At 36.0% G+C, this 24,339-nt stretch overlaps 2 protein-coding genes across 2 annotated transcripts; one reads left to right on the top strand and one right to left on the bottom strand.

The window, feature by feature from the left end:
• Positions 1–1,802: 1,802 nt before the first annotated feature.
• On the bottom strand, positions 1,803–9,061 carry LOC145689349 (uncharacterized). Its single transcript, XM_081763498.1, has 4 exons — positions 9,047–9,061; positions 5,621–5,770; positions 2,875–3,210; positions 1,803–2,069 (listed from the first exon to the last, which is right to left on the bottom strand). Exons 1-4 carry the CDS (start codon positions 9,059–9,061, stop codon positions 1,803–1,805), a joined length of 768 nt encoding a protein of 255 aa, XP_081619624.1.
• Positions 9,062–15,292: 6,231 nt separating this feature from the next.
• LOC145689350 (cuticle protein-like) lies at positions 15,293–23,976 on the top strand. Its single transcript, XM_081763499.1, has 5 exons — positions 15,293–15,384; positions 18,944–19,101; positions 21,242–21,391; positions 22,511–22,846; positions 23,710–23,976. Exons 2-5 carry the CDS (start codon positions 19,087–19,089, stop codon positions 23,974–23,976), a joined length of 768 nt encoding a protein of 255 aa, XP_081619625.1. The 5' UTR covers positions 15,293–15,384; positions 18,944–19,086.
• Positions 23,977–24,339: the final 363 nt, after the last annotated feature.

Genomic DNA, 24,339 nt, shown 5'->3' on the forward strand with positions numbered 1-24,339 from the left:
GATAAAATTTAGACGAATATAATGCAGTACTAGATTGTTCGTAACCATTGGTAAACGAGCATTATGAATTGATTTTGATTTTATAATTTTCAGATTATGCAATGTTAGCATAAGCTATGAAGCTGTTGCTACAGAAAAAGTAACCACCTCAATAACTGATATTTTAAAATCTATTGTTTTTAATTTTCAATGAATATTAAACAAAAGTTGTGATACCGATAAGTAAAGAAATTATAAGCTCCTTATGAAGGAATTTATGCTCCTCCAGGTTATTTTGACAAATAGCAACATATACTTAATTTGCCTGAGCATTTTTCTCATAAATGCAACCGGCGAAATAAGTATAAAATTATATTAATCTTATAAGATTTTAAAATTCCCATAGAATTGTTTATTCTTTAGTAGCAAAGAGACATTTTATTGTGTATCTTAATAAGATGCAATTTTGTTACAATTAAGATTTTCAAAAATGCTATATTAATGTTTAAGTTGGTATTTGTTTTGCAAATATTGTTGCAAGTATCTAAACTCTCGACACATTAATAAATAAACTAAAGAAAATAAGAACCATGAAATGACATACGTAATAAGCAGCATTGAAAAAAAAATAAGATGAAATAGTAAAATCAACAGTGAAGAGTATTTTGGAGTAGAATAAAATCGTAGATTGAATGCGAGCCGATGCGTTAAGCCCCTTTTAAAAAATTCTAAACGAAACGATGTAAGTACCAGATTTTTTTAAGTATTAAAGGTGTGTTAGGTGTTTATTACGCATAACATTGTAAGGTTTAGTGAGTGTGGTATATTCAGAAGCAGTGGTGGTTCTTGACGGAGTCGTACCAGCAAAAATTTAAGCTTTTAAGATACAAGCTAAGGAGAGAAAGCCTTATGTGTCTTCAAATAGTTAATACAATAATTATTACATTAGGCAAACCTTGCCTCGTTTACGTGTAGAGATAAAATTTAAATTTCTGGCGATGAAAGTTCTTTCAACAGCCACATGTTCATAAAGTATAATAATTGATAATAATTAGATATTTGTCCTGTTTGCTGTTTAATAATAATAATAAATATGAAATTTATGTTGATTGTCTATTGTTAGCAGCGTCATTTCAATTTTCCTTCGGGGTGGCAAGAGGACAAGAATCTTCCCCGATATAAGTATAGTATCGGAGTATTCATTAGTATATAGTAATTATATTGATTAAAAATATGAGTATTGGCTGCGAAATTCAAACCCTCCAAATCTTGATCTATTTTTAATTCCAACAAGAAGTCAAGATGTTTCGCACTGGATTTCGAACATGTTTTTTTTTTTTTTTTCAATCGAGAGAGTCAACACATTCTTCGTGTGTGTTTCTGTATACGTTTCTCCAAGGCTTGGCCTTTATCGCAGAGATCTCTGTCAAAAACCAAGTTCTCATATTTTAATTTTATAAATTGAACTTCTGTTTATTTATAGTAATAATTGTTTATAGCTTGTTAATATTTTACCTTAAAATCCAGTATACTTATTATAAAAATCTTTTGAAAGTTCGAGTTTGTTTTTGCGACCCGGAAACACTATAATTCAGTTTCTGTCATTTTAAAGAGTGAACGTGCTGCTTGTATCCTTAGACCTTCATATTAATGAATTCAACTATATCACCACAGTTTCGTTTACTTTCAAAGTTACTTTCTAATTTGACCTTAAGAAATAGAAAAAAAGAAACGAAAGACGACGTTTCTTTGGATATTTTATTAAGATACTAAACTAAAACTCTGCACCATAACAAACTAAATATTCAACATATAAATTCTATTCAACCATAAACTTTAAGACCAGAAGGAACAACTCCAACTAATCCAAGACGAGACACTGGATGGCCACTGACGCCAACTCTGTTGACAACAGCGTTGAACCCGTTGATTCCATCAGCACCATAGTTGACAACACGGATGGTGCCATCGGGTTCAGCAAGGCTGTATTGTCCTCTCACAAAGGATCCATCACGAACTTCTGTTTGGCTTTTGTGATCTCCAGTCAAAGCATCACTCACTCCATATCTAAAAGCATACCGGGGATAAGCCTGTAAAATGAACAATATATATAAATAAATTATCTGTCTGAACGGAGAATATGGGCAATAGTATTATTAGAATATTTTTACACAAATTGAATTAGTATTTTTTGGAGTACATAACTAATAGTAATGCTATTACTGGGATAATATTTGTAGTCTTAAGAGAAATTATTATTAGAAACATATCAACTTCTATAACTTTGGTAATTTAACTGGTCATTATGAGAGGGAGCCAGAATTTAGAAATCGATATTCATTTTTCAATACATTCTCAGTCCAATTGCCAGACATATGTAAGGTATGGTTTCTTCATTTCATTCTTTTCAATAGCTGGTTGGCAAAATATTTCCTTTTTGCTTAATATATATATATATATAATTGTCTTAATTTAATAACTCTTATATTCCAAGAAGAACATTTATATTACTTACTTTATTTAATAAGTGAAAATTTTAAAGAATATTTTATAGTTAATTTATATTTCCTCCTAGAACTTGTACAACACATACCTTATTAAATGAAGCACAATATGAAGAACACCTATCTAAGCTCTGTATTAAATGTTATGTAATGACTTGTATTTTTAGAGTATACATTAAGTCCGTTGGTTCGGATATACAAACATACACATGTAAATAAATGTTTACACGTGAAATATCTTTTTAGTATTTACTTGAAACTAGAATCAAAAGAAAAATTCTGTTTTCTATGTCTTTGGTAAAAGATGCCGTGTTTTGAACACAAAAACATAAAAACAGAAGGAACATGTAATTTAATTTGTGCACAACATTAAGTGTTAGAAAACACTTACGTAATAGTCGATGCCAGCACCAGAAGGAACACGAGCTAACTGAGAAACAGCAGCTACAGGAGAAGCAGCAGCTACCAAAGCTTGTTTTGTGACTGATGCAACAGGAGCTACAGCTACGGCCGGAGCAGGATGTACACTTAGTCCACTCTTGCTAACAACAGCATTGAATCCACTCAGACTATCAGCAGCGTAGTTGACAGTTCGTACTGAGCCATCGGGTTCAACTAAACTGTAACGGCCTCTTACAACTCCTCCATCACGAATTTCAGCCTGATTCTTATTGTCTCCTGTTAGAGCATCACTTACTCCGTAACCAAAAGCGTAGCGTGGGTACGCCTAGACAAAAAGATAATATATGCCACTTAATGATCTATGAAAATTGGTAATTCACGTCGTTATTATTAGTGAGATATTAGTGTTGCATGGATACTGCTTGCATTGTTTCCTTTCTTCAAAACATTTATTTAAAAAGGAAACAAATAACTTGACTCAATGAAATTCGCCTCGTATTATAAAGAATTATTATGCCCAAAAATGAATATTTAAACACCATTCACGCTCTTTTTTTTATAATCCATACCATCTACTATTACATTCGTGCGAATGAATTACCGTTCACAAGCGCTTCATTTCCAAATGTCAGAAAATTGAACTGGTCATAATCGCCAATGAGCAATAGAATTACTTGATAATCAAAATAATCGCCAATGCAATCACATACTTTTGTCATGGCTCACTAACTATTAGATAACGTATCGAAAGAAGTCTAGAGTAAGCAGTGCAAGTAAGTCTTAAACTGCATGCTGCATCGCCCGATTATCAGGCAAGGTCTTACCTGCAAAGAAGTGGGCGACACTCCGAAAGAGAATGTAGTATTGTAATGGTGTCAATCGAACGAAATTGGACAATCCAACGTGAATATAGTGTTAATTCACTATTCGTGTCCGAACTGCACAATTAATGATTTTGCGGCTTTGTGTGCAGAATATCTGTTTGAATTCGTAAAGAAAAAGTACAGGCAACTGAGTGTTCTCCATATACACCTTCAAACGACTTTGTTTAATGATTATCTCTTGATTGTCTACATACGCCACCTTGACGTTAACTCGGAACCTTGGTCCGTTTCTGGATAGTGTTACTGAGATGATATTACCCCATCAGACGTTAAATCAGAACATTTCATTCGCAAAATCCTTATATTTCCGTACAAGTTAGCAAAAGATAGATTAGAGAAAATCATTCTCATATTTGTACAAGTAAATTTTACAGTCTGAAGCAACAGCAATATAAGAGAGAAACAAAGGAACGACTATTTCATATCTATCTATCCTTGGTACCAGTCGCGAAGGGTCGTAAGAGGCCCTGAGGCCCGGCCTATCCATTTAATTCAGAAATTATAATTTATAATTAATTCATTTTCCTTGCAAAGAATGTATGATAGTATTCTAAGTTGAGAAAAAATATTGCTCGGTAAAGAAATCGTGGTTAGCACCACTGTTGGGAGGCTCACCGAGCAGTGTCTCAGCCGGCAGTAGAACTACCGTCAAGCTATTCAGAAAATCACGCGACATAACGTGTTGGTGAATAACCTGCGAAAGAGACCGGCCTCAGCGTTTATCGACTTTCGTTTCTACACAGACCTTCGATTTCGATTCGATATGTCAAACAAATAAAGAGCAAGATCGTAGGGCCCCATTCCGTACCAACCTTGCTTAATTTTGCGGACTCTAACGCAACGCAAACGTTGGAACAAGCTATTCTAAAGGTGCTACGCCAATTATCGCGAGCTAATACCCCTTTGCTCCGTTACGTTGGCACAAATATATGCGAAATCAGACTCGTTGAGTTCATTAGAATTGAGTAGAGTGTGCGGGTTTTTGAGATATTGTGAGTGACATTTTTTCTTACATTTGCAAAAGCGAATGAGAGAAAGTGTCAGTAAGTGGAGAATATGAACATAGAATCTTCTATGTCAGTGTTTTTTTTAATTACTGTGTTATTAAGGAACGAAGATCAACGCCTGTGTTGAAAATAGAACAAACAGAGGGCAAGAGAGTTCTATATGCATACGTACAATAAAATTATTTGTAGTTGTTGAAGTAAAGAGCAGTGAATGAAAAAAAAATTAAGTCTGATTCTGTTTTTAAAGGGGAATTAAGTGACACAAAATGACTTGGTTGAATGTTTGTCATGTGTTTTGAACAATATAATTAAAGACGAAATTTTACAAGCAGAGTTTGTTCCAGTACAAGTAGACTAAACAACACATGTATCTTGTGAAGCGCAGAGAATGTGATAGTCCATCTTCCCCACCCGATCACGCCCAATTAAAACAAACTGCATTACGGCCAATTAAGATCAGCTATGAGTCACATACGTGAATTTCATTATGAAAATTGAGATACGAATCCAATAAGTGCTGTCGATGGACTACAATTACGTTAAATTTATGTGAATTTGTCTTCTTGTGTTTCTGTAGTAAAATATTTAGGTCTAATCTGTTTAATTTATTATTATTATTATTATTATTAGTAGTAGTAGTAATAGTAGTAGTAGTAGTAGTAGTAGTAGTAGTAGTAGTAGAACATTGGGCTTACCCTCTTGAAAATATCACCCTTCGCCACTGCTTGGTACTTGTATTTTCATGAAATTTCTAGGATATGTTCAAGTTTAAATATTTAGTTTGTAGTTTTTGATAATGTTTAATGTATAAAAGTTCAGTCAATTAAGAATAATTTGTACTCACATAATAATCAATCCCTGCACCAGATACACTTCTCAGTGGTGAATAAAGTGTAGCGCCAAGATTGCCAGATAAAATTGAGCTTAAACCTCCCAGAGATCCAACTATTCCACCAGCATTGGCTGCTGCTATAGAAGAAACGGCTACAAAAATCTGTATATTGAAGTAAAGAAAATACCTAGATAATACATAGAAAAGTATTCGTGTGTTACACTATTAAATATTTTACACAGGTTGATTCAGTTATATCGAACCGAATTTGAATGTGCCACTTATTTAGCTAATGCCATGTTTCGCCCACCAGTTATGTTCGATCTTCAGCTCACCTCTACTGCCTGTTGCTTAGCATCGAAGTTTCCATTCCAGAAGACTTCGTTGCAGCTGGACCCAGGCCTTTGCATCCATTTCCTTGTTACAGGCTATCCACAGGCCGAAGAGGGTGAGGACTCCGGGATGAGATAGGAGGCATTTCAGGAGTCCAAAAGCATAATAGTCGACTGGGCTGGCATCAGGACTCTCGACAAGAATGTCGGAAAAGAGAATTGTCGCAATTTCAAACATACAGCGTAAGAATTCTAGAAACGGTTTCGCTGTGTAGCTGGATTCCCTGTCTTGGTGTAGTTCAATCTGGTTCACGTCTTCTCCATACAATGCTAGAATTTCATACTGATACATTTCAGTCAGGACATGAGTCTGATAGTACGCAACATTGATTTTGACGTAATTTGGATACGTAGCTTGCTCTTGTATGTGAAACCGACTACGATCATGAACCATTTGAAAAACGTTCTAGCTGCTTTCGTTGGTGTAGTGGGCCCAGGATACGGTGCTGTACATCTCCGTATAATACAATTCGCCGTGGGACGATATATACATAAACTTCGCACTTGATAAATCTGTACGATGCGTGACGCAGTCAATTCAGGTCGGAAAGGTCTACAATGACCCCCTCCGAGAATTATTATGTTTCCTTGGCATGAGACTACGTTCTACCACACTTCTCTACTGCGTAACTAATGAGATATTGTTGCTTGCCTCATGACAATCTCATGGCGAAGAATTGTGCATGCGCAGTACAGTTCCACATTGAATTTGGCTCAATATAACTGAATCAACATTAGAGGTAGTATTAAAATTTCACCGAAAGAACAATTGGGACACACGAAAAAACGTAGGAGCAAACAGGGGTGCCCATCCCCCCCAAAGCTGATGGCGCACTCCCCCCCCCCAAATTAATAATCTCTTCCCTCCTCAAAACTCAAGTCCTCTAAAAAACAATTGCCCAGTGTAGCAGTAGTTTTTATAGTACTAGTAATTGTTATTTTTGTTGTTGTTTTTATTTCCTGTAGTAGTATTATAGAATGCTTGTAGTAGTAGTAGGGGCAGTAGTAATTATAAAAATGGCATTACTTTTATTAGTAGTCTTGGTAGTGTACTATGTGTGTGAATGTGTGATTACATTTTCCAGGATCTGCGAAAAACGAACAACTGCCTAGCTGGCTTCACTCTGTACAATACATGGAGCTGAATATATAGAATACTACTGGAGCGACCTCTCACGGAAAATCTCTATTGTACACAGTGATGCCACTTTTGAGCTGTTTTTCAGTTTACCGCAGGCCCTGGAAAATGTAATCGCACATTCACACACATAGTACACTACCATACAGAAAACTATACAAAATATTATCATTAATTCATTTATTATACATCATGTAGCAATTGAACAGCATTACATATTAAGTGTCGTGCATGGTATAAATAAGAAAGAAATAAATGCTCCCAGCAGAAAATGGGTAAATTACCTACACAAAGCGATAAACCGACCAGCCCATCCTTTCATATAGCAACTTGAGCGGTACTTCATTCACAGAATTTCTAAGTAGGGGTTAGGGGGATTCATTCTCGAGATTAAAAAAAATCGCATCGTGTTCCAATGTTATTCTGACAACAGCAAAATTACTTATTCGACATTAGAGTAAAATTCTTCCCCAATTTTTTTTATTCCCCCAATTTTTTTCTCGATGGCACAACTTGCGCCATTCATCCCTCCTGTGGACGGCCCTTCTTTCTTAAAACGAACCAACCTTTCCCTTCATACGGCTACTTGCGCGGTACTTCATTCATCGAGTATCGAAGCAGGGGGTACGGGGGTTCACCCCGGAAAATTTTTGAAAATTAGCTTCTCAAAATCGTGTTTTAATGCTATTCCGACAGTAAAATTGCTAGTTCGAAAGTAGAGTAAAATCCCCCCAAAATTTTTCTCAATGGCACAGCTTGCGCCATACATCCCCCATGTGGGCGGCCCTGGGAGCAAACCATGGTTCGAACATGAATGCTCTAGACTAGCACAGAAGAGAAAACAGGCAAAATTACGTTGGTAAAAATATGAACAAAATAAATACACAAAATTTCGATGGCATCAAGCGAGAAACTTTCAAAACTTTTACAACAAAGAAACACGATTTTTGAAAGCTAAAGTCAATGAACATGAAGATTATAATAAAAACAAAAACATTCGTTACATGTATAAGGGCATCAACGAATTTGAGAAAGAGTATCAACCTCTCGCAACCTCTCTATTCGCGGCCTGGGAGCCAATTGTAGAACAAGATACACAAACTCATTCTCCTTATCTGAAAGAAGCAGGAATTGCCACAAGAGTGCAAAGTAACAGTAAAGGCGACAAAATTGATTGTTGCCATTATTAAAGCATTTCTTTACTGTCAACATAAAATCCTCTCACACATTCTATTAACAAAATTGATCCCATACGCGGATGAAATTATTGGAGATTATCAGTGCGGATATCACCGTAGTTTGACGATGATTCTACATTTCCGGACATCCTGCATTTTAAAAGAGTGTTTTTTTTTATCCGACTGTTTCATGATCACTATATTTATTTGTACATTTTCAATTCAAAGTATTATGAAATACAATGCTATCTATTCTTGTAGTACTAAATTAGAATGAAGTCTGTAGTTTTATCTCCTACACTTATGTCCTTAGGCTAAAGGAACGGATGGTTATTGAAAATGAATTATGAACTATTGGGGGAAATCAAAATTAGGGAGTAAATGGGAGAATTCAACGTAACGTAGTGTATACAACAAACTAGCCAGAGATTGAACCAGGGACTCCTCGCACCAGATATGGGCGTACTGTCACTCATCAACTGCCCTATGATTTTTTATAGTAGTGGTATAGTCAGTGGCGTATTAAGGGGGGCTTCCAGGCTTAAGCCCCCCCCCCGAAATCTTACTTACTATAGTAAAGTATATGAAGTATGTTGCAGAATTTTCACATTTTCAGGCAAAGCCCGGCCCGAAAGTTAGCAAAGCCTCCCCCCGAAAGAAAATCGTAAATACGCCACTGAGCATAGTGGTATGATTGTATGTACTAATGAGAAATGTAATAATTACTTACCGTAAGGCAGTTCATGTTGATTAGATAATCTTTCTGGTTGACTGTGTCTGATGCAGCTTAAGATTTCTTTATATACATTTCTGCACTAAGGGAAAGTAAATAATTTTAAACCATTCTTCCTTCCGTGAGCGTTATATTTGAAAACATTCAACAGCCTTCAAAGAATCGTAAAATATATATTAAATAATATTATCTGGTGAAAAATGTTTTGCTGACGAATAAAAATGTTTCAAAGAAAATCCCTGTTATTTTATAGTTTTAATCGAACTTTGAATAGAGAGTTTGTAAATATAGTTTAACGATCTTTTCTCCTTTAAAAATGGTTCGTGATGCATTTATTTAAAAAGTACTATATGATTTTTCATATTTAAAATGTCAATAAATTGATAGTTTAGGAGATAAAAAGTGAGAACCTAGGACACATTGACAGCAATTACATTACAAAAGTGTAAACACCAGTGGCGTATTTACGGTTTTGTATAAGGGGGGTTATGCACAACATATGAATAAGAACTTATATTTTTCCTTTTCACCATTTGAAACCCAAACACACAACGACCTCATTGAGGAAGCAGGGAGCAATTGCTCACCTGAATTTGAGAATTAAATTTAGTTTCAGTGATTGTCTAGTAATACACGTATACTAGGAAAAAGCGTGAAATTCGTATGTCGGTGGAGGATCTCACCCCCCAGGCAAATCTGAAATGGCACTCCTGCAAAAACACGTTGAATATTTGTAATCTCATTTCAACTTAACTGTTTTCATTTGAGAAAAAATGTAAATATTCAGTTTTATCCGTGTACGTTTTTACCTGAGACAAGTTGAAGCTGAAATATACTGATCGCAGTTTTAATGGCAAGAATTTTAAACTGGTGAATCTTATATGATATGATACACATAAAAATTTAGCAATGATCTAACCTTCCATTCTATTCATAGAAGAAAAAGGAAGCTTCCTGTTGGCCCGGGCTGGTAATTCTCTTCCTCTTGATTTTCTTTAATTCAAACTTGTACCTTTCTTTATAACTAAACGATGTAAATATTCGGTTGATATAATAACTAAAGTCCCGTTATGTTTATATCCGTGCAAAGTTGATGTGGAATACCAGTTTCACTTATCAGCTCCTCTCAGTTTTGGTGTTACTGAACTGATGACGCACAGTGGTCGGAAACTTGGAAAAAGCGGACAAAAATAATTTATTCCGAAACAATGGAAGTTGACGGACGTCTCTCTATCGTTCTATAAGTAATTGTCATTTCTAAATTGATTGCAACTACTGCGAAAGTGATTCGAGGAATCCCTGCTGCAATGCATATAATTATATATACAGGGTTGTCCAAAAGTGTGGAAACCCCTCGCATAAATGTCAAACACTGGAGAATATAACCAAAGGAACAATGTAAGGGAGTAATAAAAGTAAGGAGAAATTGGAGAGGACACCGAACAATGAAAGCCACCATCTTCAAATCCACCATCGTGAATCAAACATACACTTAATAAATTGAAAACATAACATGTTGATGCGTTATGTGAATTGGACATCGCTAGCCAATACGAAGTTATGACAGGTGTTAATATGCATCCAAGAAGCGGTTACAGATTCAATGTATCCTCCCTCTAATTGTATGTGCAGCTAATAACAAGACGATGTACAAAAAATATGTGTTTGGCCTCAGGATACAAAATTAAAGTTTGCTGTTTTGCACTCGCACCGTTTTCAAAGGAACACTAATACGTACTGGAATGTAATTTAGTTCAGGATTACGTTGTTTCGGTAAGAGTAAAATATTCAGTACAGAATCTTCTTATATGCTGCTGCACTGACATGCAATATATAGCATCTCCGCATGACTGATAGTTTATCACTGCAATATGTATGAGGCTTTCACTATAACTTTGATTCAGGGACGAAGGGCTATCCAAATTACGTTCCAGACAATATGCCTTTTCCGTTTTGTAAGGCTCAGATAGCGGATCTCGAATGCGACCACAACAACATTACCCATCACGCATTTCCAGCTAGATGGGGCTGAGTCATTCGGCCATAATTGGCTGCAGCTACTTCCAGTGTTCAACCTTTGTACAACTCATGTCAACTCAATAAATCTTATTTTGCAGATAAACAAGAATAAGCTTAGACTGTAGACCTACTAACATCAGCGTATATTCAACTTTTCGGTAACACTTACAAAGGTATCATGTAAATGATATGACAATGGATAACAAACAAAACTCTTCACTAAGCGCACATTATTTGAGTCCAATATACTATTCAACCGCTTTCATCAACCTCAGAAACGATAATAATGGTTAAAACATATTTTGTTTGCTTCATTATCAATACCGATTTCATAGGAGGCGAAGTTGACAAAATCGATTTTTGACCGCTTTTTCTCAGTTTCCGACCACTGTGCGATGGTCGACTTGAATCACAACTAACAACGGTCGAAAGTATGATAGGAGAAACGAAAGAAAGAAAATAAAACGCAGTTGTTACACGGAATGAAATTTGACAAATACTAGATTATTTCTGAACAAAGAACATAAGAAAATAGAAAGTCAGTGAAATTCTTAGAAATTGTAATAAGGGTTACATTTGTACGTGGAAAATGCTCGGCGGATCCAAGGATATGGATTCGGTGTGTTTTGGTACCAGAATAAAACTTTCAAAATCCTAGGACGACTGACCGTGTCAACTTTGTTTTATGGGCCTAAAACTTGAGCCTTCCTTATCCAAAATCGCTCAAGGTTTTCGCACATAACAAAAAATTGACACAGTCGATTCGTTCTGGAGTTTCGAAATTTGAATTCTTCGGGAATCGGAAAATTTTCTAGTATTTCAAGTTGAGAAGTAAAATTTTACATAGTGTTTCTCTCTCTTCCTCTGCGATCACCTTCGTTGCTAAGCGGTTAGCACACGCGCCTTTGGCATAGAAGACCTGGCTTCGATTCCCAGCGGGAGCTCATGTAGTCCGGATCCCATGTTAATCTATTGATCCCGTCTTATACAGTCTCGCTGCTGAAAGAGACGTTAAAATCAAAATCAACTCATTTCAACTCCTCTCTCTCTCTCTTTTTTTCTTTCTTTCTTTCTTTCTTTCTCTCTCTCTGTGTGTGTATGCAAATTGCAGAGAACATACATCGAATTTGTAGAGTACAAATATCCCATTCTATTATTTAAAATTTCAATTTATTAAAAGTCATGAATATTTTCCGATTCATAAAAACATACTCCACTTATTCCTACATTGTTGTTTAGCCGTATAATTTATTGGTAATAAATATTGTCTTAAAAATTTTCATAAAGTGAAAATCTAACTATTCTTCATTTCAAGAATGTTTCAAAATTTTCAATGCGTTCTTCTCTCAGAATCCACCTTTGATCTTACAATATTAGATTTCGCCAGTTTAATACAGGAATTGAATTTTATAACTGAATGTGCAGTTAAATACAGTGGAAAATTTTCCACCAAACATCACTATACATAATATTCAAAATTGTCCGGATTATGAAAAAACTTTTCACTTGTTTCTACAACGTGATGAAAATTTTCCGATCTATGAAAATTCCTTTCACCTGTTTCTACAGAGCAATAAAACTTTCCGATTCACAAAAAGTTGTTTTACTTTTTGCTTCAAAATGATTAAAATTTTCTGACTCATAAGTTCTGCAATTTTTCCATATGAGAGAAAATACTTCGATTCATGAAAATTTTTTTAACTTGTTCCTACATAGTACTGAAAATTGTCTGAGGCATAAAAATTTTCAGGTTCTTTAAACGATCTTTCACTCTTTAACATTTCTATACATGATTTCAATCAATTTTATTAATACTGAGGAACTGTTACTTGATCACTGATATTTGTTAACAACAGAAAATTTTCCAGAAAAATATAGAAGAAAATTTTCCACCTCACATTACGGCTAAACAACGATGTAGGAATAAGTGGAGTATGTTTTTATGAATCGGAAAATTTTCATCACTGATTTTACGGTGTGGGCTAGCAGTAAGGACCCCATTGCTTACATCATAGGAACCTACACAACACAAAACATTACTGCTATATGTATATTTTCTATATTATGTTTTGGAAATGTACAATCTTGTTAAAGAAATGACCACCCACTTCTCTTTCAAAAGATCTGGATTTTTACATTTGTCACTAAATCAAATAAATGTGGGTTTTCTTTGGTCTATCGAAATTTTGATTTTGAAACGAAATACAAGGTCCATCCTTAAAGTAGTAGGACTGATTTTTTTCTTTCTTTTTACAGACTGACAGCGGTTACTACACCTGTTGTTGGTTGAGGTGGGTCTAAGGAAAGACAAGAAGAAGCGCCAGTCGGCTGCCAGCCATAGCAGGGTAAAGATCGCTCGTCATCGTAACCTCTGCGAGTAACCCTCGTCACGCTGCGTCATGGCCAATCTTTTTAACAGCGTTACGCCATCAAATTTTGCGTGAAGCTCGGTAAAACTGGGAAAGAGACTCATGAAATGATCAAGACGGCGTACGATGATAACGCCATTGGAAGATCGAGTGTGTTTGAGTGGCACAAGCTGTTTAGGAAGGGGAGAGAAGAAGTTGAAGACGCTGCACGGTCAGGACGACCTTCGAGCTCCAAAACGGAGGAAAATGTTGCAAGAGTGAAGAATTTGCTGGACAGTGACCGAAGATTAACTGTTTGCATGATTGCCTATGAACTTGGCATTGCTAAAACCCAAGTTCACGAAATTGTGCACGAACAATTGCAAATGAGGAAAATTTGTGCAAAGTTGGTGCCGCGAGTGCTGACAGGCGAGCGAAAGGACGTTCGCAAACGGACCTGCCAGGACCTTCTCGAAGAAGTGAGTGAAAATCCAAACTTGTTAGACAATGTGGTGACTGGGGACGAGACGTGGACGTTTTAGTATGACCCTGCGACCAAACGTCAAAGCGCGGAATGGCACACCCGAAATTTTTCACGCCCCAAAAAGGCGCGCATGACGAAATCAAAAGTGAAAAGCATGCTCATTTGCTTTTTCGATTCACAAGGAGTGATCCACAGGGAATTTGTTCCACACGGACAGACTGTCAATGCAGTTTTTTATCTCCAGGTCCTGGAACGGCTGAGGAAACGCATCGTCCGCGTCCGCCCAGCCATCGCCAACTCCTGGCGACTGCATCATGACAATGCGCCGAGCCACACAGCCTTCCGAGTGGTGGTGTATCTGGCCCAACATAACATTACAACCTTGCCTCAGCTACCCTACAGTCCCGACCTTGCCCCACGAGACTTTTTCCTCTTCCCCCGCCTCAAAACCACCCTGAAAGGGCATCATCACGGCTCGGTGGAAGCATTACAACAGGCCGTGACGATTCAGCTGAACAGCGTTCCAGTTTCCGCCTTCCAGAAAGCGTATGAAAACTGGAAATCCCGCTGGCAGCGGTGTGTGGATGTAGGAGGATCATATTTCGAAAAATATTAACCGTAAGTGTTATTTCTGTCAATATCTTATTTTTAATTGACTCAGTCCTACTACTTTAAGGATGGACCCTGTATTACAACTTCCTACCTAATCTTGCCAGAACATGGCTTCCCAAGCTAGATAATTGGCCAAGACTTTTACAAACAAGACTCTATATCCACATTTTCCTTTAAATTTTTTGCTGGTCTACTACAAAAGAATGTTGTTCTAAGCTAGCTTATTTAACTTATACATAAATCTGGCAGTAGGAACACCACTAGCAGACAACTGTTCTTAATTCTTAAAGTATTCAGTTTAGAAAATAGTCTGTTTTTCATATTAAACGTTTGTTCATATTAATAATATAAACTGTTAACAACTGTAGATGTGAACGAAGTCTTGTAAAGTACGCTTATCTTGGCACGCTTCCCGCTTAAAGGATGGATCTGTCTGCAACGCGTTCTTGCCTTGCCACGGTTAAGTTTTGAGTTACAATACGCTAGGAAAGAGTAAAACGCCACACCACTAACAAATCATTGTAACACACTTGTTCGCGTGTGGCAACTAAGCACTTCAAATACCCGCCAAATAGCAATGGCCTCATTTGATGGGCTGGCTGACAACTAACGTCACCTATACGACAAAACCAATAAGACGTCTATTGGATTAAAACGTTCACGTGAGTGCTAGCAGAAAATCTTTAAAAGCCAACCAAGTGCACTGGCGGGAAGTGTGCTAAGATAAAACAAACATACTCTAATACTGAAGGAAGAAAGAGAGAAAAACAGAAAAAAGAAGCTACTCAAAGACATAAGTTTCCCGATCCCTGCAGTTCAGGATTTGGACGTGTAACCTAAACTACTACAAGTCAGAAAATCGTAATTTACAGGTAAGTCTGAGATTAGTAAATAAATGTAACAAAATGCAATGTTAAAATTCACTGAATAACCCCTTAAAATTTAAAGAGTAGTTAGATAAAACGTGGTATGAGTTTCGAACATGTTTTTTTTTTTTTTTAAATTCAGAAACGAGATGATATTCTTCTGATGTCTTAAATTTCCTTTGTCACATTTACGGTATGAAGATAGTAGTGGATAGACAAAATTGGACATGTGCTTTAATATTTCTGTGCTGGTTTGAACCACTCTCAGGTCTTCCATACAGCAGGTTTTCCTCCTTGATAAAACGGTTGAGCAAAATAGAAATTATCTTTTCGACTAACATGGGGATCTGTTATGATAATTGATGAAGTGTTAGGCTAAATGAGAAGATACCATATTTGCCAATAATCATGCGTATTTTCATTGATTTTTTCTGCAAATTTGCCATAACCTTTCTATGTAATTTCAGAGTAACCGAATGCATTTTAAAACCGAATCTATATACAGTATTTCTCATATAACGGGCGGTAGTTATGAATTTACTATTTATAATCTAGTATTATTAAATGTATATGTTGGTTTTGCTCTATTATCTTACTCTTTCACCAATCATCTTTGAATTTTATTGCAAAATTATAATTTAGCCACACATATCTTTAGTTTTCTACACATTTTCAATACAACCAAATATTTCTTCGGTGAAACCTTTTTAATACAGTTTTCTTGAAAGTTTAGTGTGCGTCTACAAGAAAATATTCGAATTTCTTCAACAATTTTCCACTTACTTATCTATTTTCCCTTGAGAGCTGTCAATCACATTTTAATGAGTAACCTAAAGACAATAAAGAATATTAAACGTTTAGAAACTGAACCAAAAAGAGTATATAAAATTATATTAAATTAATTGACTTTCAAACTATGCTATGGAATGGCTATGTCGGTCTAACTGTTGGAGTATCAGAAGAAAAACAGTAAGGAATATGGAAGAGCGGGTTTGTGGAATCGATTTAGCATCCCAAGCTTGTTCCATTTGACAGATGAAGTCTTTATTCTACTGGCGTCATAGAATGAAAACGTTCATAGACAGCGATAAGTGGTGTTTCGAAATTGATTCAGCCTCTGGCGAAAATATATCTTCACATGTCTGTATTATAAAACTAAAAGTGATAGAAATTTTCCTTCTGTTTCAATGTAGATCTCCAGACAACAAAAATGTAGAGATACTGAATATTTTTCTGGAATCTCTTCAGGGTCCCAACAATGAATTCTATCTACTCCATTTAACGTTCTTTTCACCCTGAAGTGCTATAAATTGACCATTTCCAGTTTCAACTGTGATTACACTGCCACACATAAAAGTAACAGTTCTGTGCACCGGGTCCGAGGGTATGAATTCAATGTATCTTGTTGTACAGAATTCATATTTCGAAACTCCAGAACGAATCAACTGTGTCAATTTTTTGCTATGTGCGAAAAACTTGAGCGATTTTAGATAGGGAGGACACCTATAAAAAATCTGTGCAGCGGACCTTAGGTTGTGGATTCGATGTATTTTGTTACACAGAATCCAAATTTCCAAACCCAAGCAAGATTAAACGTGTGTAGTTTTGTTATGGGCGAAAAGACTAGAAGAGGGCTGTATATTACACGTCAGTGCAGTAGGACATAAGAATATTCTATACTGAATCTTTTAATCTTACCAAAACAACGTAATCCTGAACTAAATTACATTCCCGTAAGTATTAGTGTTTCTTCGAAGATGGTGAGAGTGTAAAACTGCGAACTTTAATTTTGTATCCTTAGGGCAAACACACATTTCTTTTACACCGTCTTGTTATTAGCTGCACAGACAATTAGAGGGAGGCACATTGAACATGTAACCGCTTCTTGGATGCATATTAACACCTGCCATAACTTCGTATTGGTTAGCGATGTCCAATTCACATAACGCATCAACATGTTATGTTTTCAATTTCTTAACTGTATGTTTGATTCACGATGGTGGATTTGAAGATGGTGGCTTTCATTGTTCGGTGTCCTCTTCAATTTCTCCTTACTTTTGTTACTCCCCTACATTGTTCCTTTTGTTATATTTTGCAGTATTTGACATTTATGCGAGGGGTTTCCACCTTTTGGACAACCCTGTATATATAACTATATGCATTGCAGCAGGGATTCCTCGAATCACTTTCGCAGTAGTTGCAATCGATTTAGAAGCGACAATTATTTATACTATAGAACGATAGAGAGACGTCCGTCAACTTCCATTGTTTCGGAATAAATTATTTTTGTCCGCTTTTTTCAAGTTTCCGACCACTGTGCGTCGTCAGTAACATAAAAACGGAGAGGAGCTGATACGCGAAACTGATTTTCCACACCAACTTTGCACGGATATAAACATAACGGGACTTAAGTAATTATAGGAAACGAATATTCACATCGTTTAGTTATAAAGAAAGATAAAAGTTTGAATTAAAGAAAATCAAGAGGAAGAGAAATGAAATCTGTAAGTTTAACGTCCTACGGTTATGAATGTTAGGCTAAAGGAGAGAGTGATAATGAGAAATGAGTGAAATGGTGGAAAGAAGAAAGTGGGAGGAAACGGGAGAACCCCGAGAAAACCCACGAGCACGGTGTTTGCCCACCATAAAGTCCACACGGAGTGAGCTAGGATCGAACCAGGAGCCCCGGAGGTGAACGCTCTACCACTGAGCCACCGCGCCCCCACCAAGAGGAAGAGAATTACCAGCCCGGGCCAACAGCAAGCTTCCTTTTTCTTCAATGAATAGAATGAAAGGTTAGATTCATTGCTAAATTTTTATGTGTATCATATCATATAAGATTCACCAGTTTAAAATTCTTGCCATTAAAACTGCGATCAGTATATTTCAGCTTCAACTTGTCTCAGGTAAAAACGTACACGGATAAAACTGAATATTTACATTTTTTCTCAAATGAAAACAGTTAAGTTGAAATGAGATTACAAATATTCAACGTGTTTTTGCAGGAGTGCCATTTCAGATTTGCCTGGGGGGTGAGATCCTCCACCGACATACGAATTTCACGCTTTTTCCTAGTATACGTGTATTACTAGACAATCACTGAAACTAAATTTAATTCTCAAAATCAGGTGGGCAATTGTTCCCTGCTTCCCCAATGAGGCCGTTGTGTGTTTGGGTTTCAAATGGTGAAAAGGAAAAATATAAGTTCTTATTCATTTGTTGTGCATAACCCCCCCCCGATACAAAACCGTAAATACGCCACTGGTGTTTACACTTTTGTAATGTAATTGCTGTCAATGTGTCCTAGGTTCTCACTTTTTATCTCCTAAACTATCAATTTATTGACATTTTAAATATGAAAAATCATATAGTCCTTTTTAAATAAATGCAACACGAACCATTTTTAAAGGAGAAAAGATCGTTAAACTATATTTACAAACTCTCTATTCAAAGTTCGATTAGAACTATAAAATAACAGGGATTTTCTTTGAAACATTTTTATTCGTCAGCAAAACATTTTTCACCAGATAATATTAATTAATATATATTTTACGATTCTTTGAAGGCTGTTGAATGTTTTCAAATATAACGCAAACGGAAGGAAGAATGGTTTAAAATTATTTACTTTCCCTTAGTGCAGAAATGTATATAAAGAAATCTTAAGCTGCATCAGACACCACAGTCAACCAGAAAGATTATCTAATCAACATGAACTGCCTTACGGTAAGTAATTATTACATTTCTCATTAGTACATACAATCATACCACTATGCTCAGTGGCGTATTTACGATTTTCTTTCGGGGGGAGGCTTTGCTAACTTTCGGGCCGGGCTTTGCCTGAAAATGTGAAAATTCTGCAACATACTTTATATACTTTACTATAGTAAGTAAGATTTCGAGGGGAGGGGCTTAAGCCCGGAAGCCCCCCTAAATACGCCACTGACTATACCACTACTATAAAAAATCATAGGGCAGTTGATGAGTGACAGCACGCTCATATCTGGTGCGAGGAGTCCCTGATTCAATCTCTGGCTAGTTTGTTGTAGAAACTACGTTACGTTGAATTCTCCCATTTACTCCCTAATTTTCATTCCACCAATTAGTTGATAATTCATTTTCAACAACCATCAGTTCCTTTAGCCGAAGGACATAAGTGTAGGAGACAAAACTACAGACTTCATTCCAATTTAGTGCTACAAGAATAGATAGCATTGTATTTCATAATACTTTTAATTGAACATGTACAAATAAATATAGTTTGCATGAAACAGTCTGATAAAAATTACACTCTTTTAAAATGCAGGATGTCTGGAAATGTAGAATTATCGTCAAACTACGGTGATATCCGCACTGATAATCTCCAATAATTTCATCCGCGTATGGGATCAATTTTGTTAATAGAATGTGTGAGAGGATTTTATGTTGACAGTAAAGAAATGCTTTAATAATTGCAACAATCAATTTTGTCGCCTTTACTGTTACTTTGCACTCTTGTGGCAATTCCTCCTTCTTTCAGATAAGGAGAATGAGTTTGTGTATCTTGTTCTACAATTGGTTCCCAGGTCGCGAATAGAGAGGTTGCGAGAGGTTGATACTCTTTCTCAAATTCGTTGATGCCCTTATACATGTAACGAATGTTTTTGTTTTTATTATAATCTTCATGTTCATTAACTTTAGCTTTCAAAAATCGTGTTTCTTTGTTGTAAAAGTTTTGAAAGTTTCTCGCTTGATGCCATCGAAATTTTGTGTATTTATTTTGTTCATATTTTTACCAACGTAATTTTGCCTGTTTTCTCTTCTGTGCTAGTCTAGAGCATTCATGTTCGAACCATGGTTTGCTCCTACGTTTTTTCGTGTGTCCCAATTGTTCTTTCGGTGAAATTTTAATACTACTTCTAATGTTGATTCAGTTATATTGAGCAAAATTCAATGTGGAACTGTACTGCGCATGCACAATTCTTCGCCATGAGATTGTCATGAGGCAAGCAACAATATCTCATTAGTTACGCAGTAGAGAAGTGTGGTAGAATGTAGTCTCATGCCAAGGAAACATAATAATTCTCGGAGGGATTCATTGTAGACCTTTCCGACCTGAATTGACTGCGTCACGCATCGTACAGATTTATCAAGTGCGAAGTTTATGTATATATCGTCCCACGGCGAGTCGTATTATACGGAGATGTACAGCACGGTATCCTGGGCCCACTACACCAACGAAAGCAGCTAGAAGGTTTTTCAAATGGTTCATGATCGTAGTCGGTTTCACATACAAGAGCAAGCTACGTATCCAAATTACGTCAAAATCAATTTTGCGTACTATCAGACTCATGTCCTGACTGAAATGTATCAGTATGAAATTCTAGCATTGTATGGAGAAGGCGTGAACCACATTGAACTACACCAAGACAGGGAATCCAGCTACACAGCGAAACCGTTTCTAGAATTCTTACGCTGTATGTTTGAAATTGCGACAATTCTCTTCTCCGACATTCTTGTCGAGAGTCCTGATGCCAGCCCAATCGACTATTATGCTTTTGGACTCCTGAAATGCCTCCTATCTCATCCCGGAGTCGTCACCCTCTTCGGCCTGTGGATAGCCTGTAACAAGGAAATGGATGCAAAGGCCTGGGTCCAGCTGCAACGAAGTCTTCTGCAATGGAAACTCCGATGCTAAGCAACAGGCAGTAGAGGTGAGCTGAAGATCGAACATAACTGGTGGGCGAAACATGGTATTAGCTAAACAAGTGGCACATTCAAATTCGGCTCGATATAACTGAATCAACCTGTGTAAAATATTTAATAGTGTAACACACGAATACTTTTCTATGTATTATCTAGGTATTTTCTTTACTTCAATATACAGATTTTTGTAGCCGTTGCTTCTATAGCAGCAGCCAATGCTGGTGGAATAGTTGGATCTCTGGGAGGTTTAAGCACAATTTTATCTGGCAATCTTGGCGCTACACTTTATTCACCTCTGAGAAGTGTATCTGGTGCAGGAATTGATTATTATGTGAGTACAAATTATTCTTAATTGACTGAATTTTTATACATTAAACATTATCAAAAACTAGAAACTAAATATTTAAACTTGAGCATATCCTAGAAATTTCATGAAAATACAAGTAGCAAGCATAGATAGATATTAAATAGTCGTTCCTTTGTTTCTCTCTTATATTGCTGTTGCTTCAGACTGTAAAATTTACTTGTATAAATATGAGAATGATTTTCTCTAATCTATCTTTTGCTAACTTGTACGGAAATATAAGGATTTTGCGAATGAAATGTTCTGATTTAACGTCTGATGGGGTAATATCATCTCAGTAACACTATCCAGAAACGGACCAAGGTTCCGAGTTAACGTCAAGGTGGCGTATGTAGACAATCAAGAGATAATCATTAAACAAAGTCGTTTGAAGGTGTATATGGAGAACACTCAGTTGCCTGTACTTTTTCTTTACGAATTCAAACAGATATTCTGCACACAAAGCCGCAAAATCATTAATTGTGCAGTTCGGACACGAATAGTGAATTAACACTATATTCACGTTGGATTGTCCAATTTCGCTCGATTGACACCATTATACTACTACATTCTCTTTCGGAGTGTCGCCCACTTCTTTGCAGGTAAGACCTTGCCTGATAATCGGGCGATGCAGCATGCAGTTTAAGACTTACTTGCACTGCTTACTCTAGACTTCTTTCGATACGTTATCTAATAGTTAGTGAGCCATGACAAAAGTATGTGATTGCATTGGCGATTATTTTGATTATCAAGTAATTCTATTGCTCATTGGCGATTATGACCAGTTCAATTTTCTGACATTTGGAAATGAAGCGCTTGTGAACGGTAATTCATTCGCACGAATGTAATAGTAGATGGTATGGATTATAAAAAAAAGAGCGTGAATGGTGTTTAAATATTCATTTTTGGACATAATAATTCTTTATAATACGAGGCGAATTTCATTGAGTCACGTTATTTGTTTCCTTTTTAAATAAATGTTTTGAAGAAAGGAAACAATGCAAGCAGTATTCATGCAACACTAATATCTCACTAATAATAAGAATAACGACGTGAATTACCAATTTTCATAGATCACTAAGTGGCATATATTATCCTTTTGTCTAGGCGTACCCACGCTACGCTTTTGGTTACGGAGTAAGTGATGCTCTAACAGGAGACAATAAGAATCAGGCTGAAATTCGTGATGGAGGAGTTGTGAGAGGCCGTTACAGTTTAGTTGAACCCGATGGCTCAGTACGAACTGTCAACTACGCTGCTGATAGTCTGAGTGGATTCAATGCTATTGTTAGCAAGAGTGGACTAAGTGTACATCCTGCTCCGGCCGTAGCTGTAGCTCCTGTTGCATCAGTCACAAAACAAGCTTTGGTAGCTGCTGCTTCTCCTGTAGCTGCTGTTTCTCAGTTAGCTCGTGTTCCTTCTGGTGCTGGCATCGACTATTACGTAAGTGTTTTCTAACACTTAATGTTGTGCACAAATTAAATTACATGTTCCTTCTGTTTTTATGTTTTTGTGTTCAAAACACGGCATCTTTTACCAAAGACATAGAAAACAGAATTTTTCTTTTGATTCTAGTTTCAAGTAAATACTAAAAAGATATTTCACGTGTAAACATTTATTTACATGTGTATGTTTGTATATCCGAACCAACGGACTTAATGTATACTCTAAAAATACAAGTCATTACATAACATTTAATACAGAGCTTAGATAGGTGTTCTTCATATTGTGCTTCATTTAATAAGGTATGTGTTGTACAAGTTCTAGGAGGAAATATAAATTAACTATAAAGTATTCTTTAAAATTTTCACTTATTAAATAAAGTAAGTAATATAAATATTCTTCTTGGAATATAAGAGTTATTAAATTAAGACAATTATATATATATATATATATATATATATATATATATATATATATATATATATATATATATATATATATATATATATATTAAGCAAAAAGGAAATATTTTGCCAACCAGCTATTGAAAAGGCTAAAATGAAGAAACCATACCTTACATATGTCTGGCAATTGGACTGAGAATGTAATGAAAAATGAATATCTAATTCTAAGTTCTGGCTCCCTCTCATATTGACCAGTTAAATTACCAAAGTTATAGAAGTTGGTATGTTTCTAATAATAATTTCTCTTAAGACTACAAATATTATCCCAGTAATAGCATTAATATTAGTTATGTACATCGAAAAATACTAATTCAATTTGTGTAAAATATTCTAATAATACTATTGCCCATATTCTCGTTCAGACAGATAATTTATTTATATATATTGTTCATTTTACAGGCTTATCCCCGGTATGCTTTTAGATATGGAGTGAGTGATGCTTTGACTGGAGATCACAAAAGCCAAACAGAAGTTCGTGATGGATCCGTTGTGAGAGGACAATACAGCCTTGCTGAACCCGATGGCACCATCCGTGTTGTCAACTATGGTGCTGATGGAATCAACGGGTTCAACGCTGTTGTCAACAGAGTTGGCGTCAGTGGACATCCAGTATCTCGTCTTGGATTAGTTGGAGTTTTTCCTTCTGGTCTTAAAGTTTATGGTTGAATAGAATTTATATGTTGAATATTTAGTTTGTTATGGTGCAGAGTTTTAGTTTAGTATCTTAATAAAATATCCAAAGAAACGTCGTCTTTCGTTTCTTTTTTTCTATTTCTTAAGGTCAAATTAGAAAGTAACTTTGAAAGTAAACGAAACTGTGGTGATATAGTTGAATTCATTAATATGAAGGTCTAACGATACAAGCAGCACGTTCACTCTTTAAAATGACAGAAACTGGATTATAGTGTTTCCGGGTCGCAAAAACAAACTCGAACTTTCAAAATGATTTTTATAATAAGTACACTGGATTTTAAGGTAAAATATTAACAAGTTATAAACAATTATTACTATAAATAAACAGAAGTTCAA

The sequence above is a fragment of the Thermobia domestica genome, chromosome 7, assembly GCF_964235325.1.
Source record: "Thermobia domestica chromosome 7, izTheDome1.hap1.1, whole genome shotgun sequence".
Lineage (NCBI taxonomy): Eukaryota > Metazoa > Arthropoda > Insecta > Zygentoma > Lepismatidae > Thermobia > Thermobia domestica.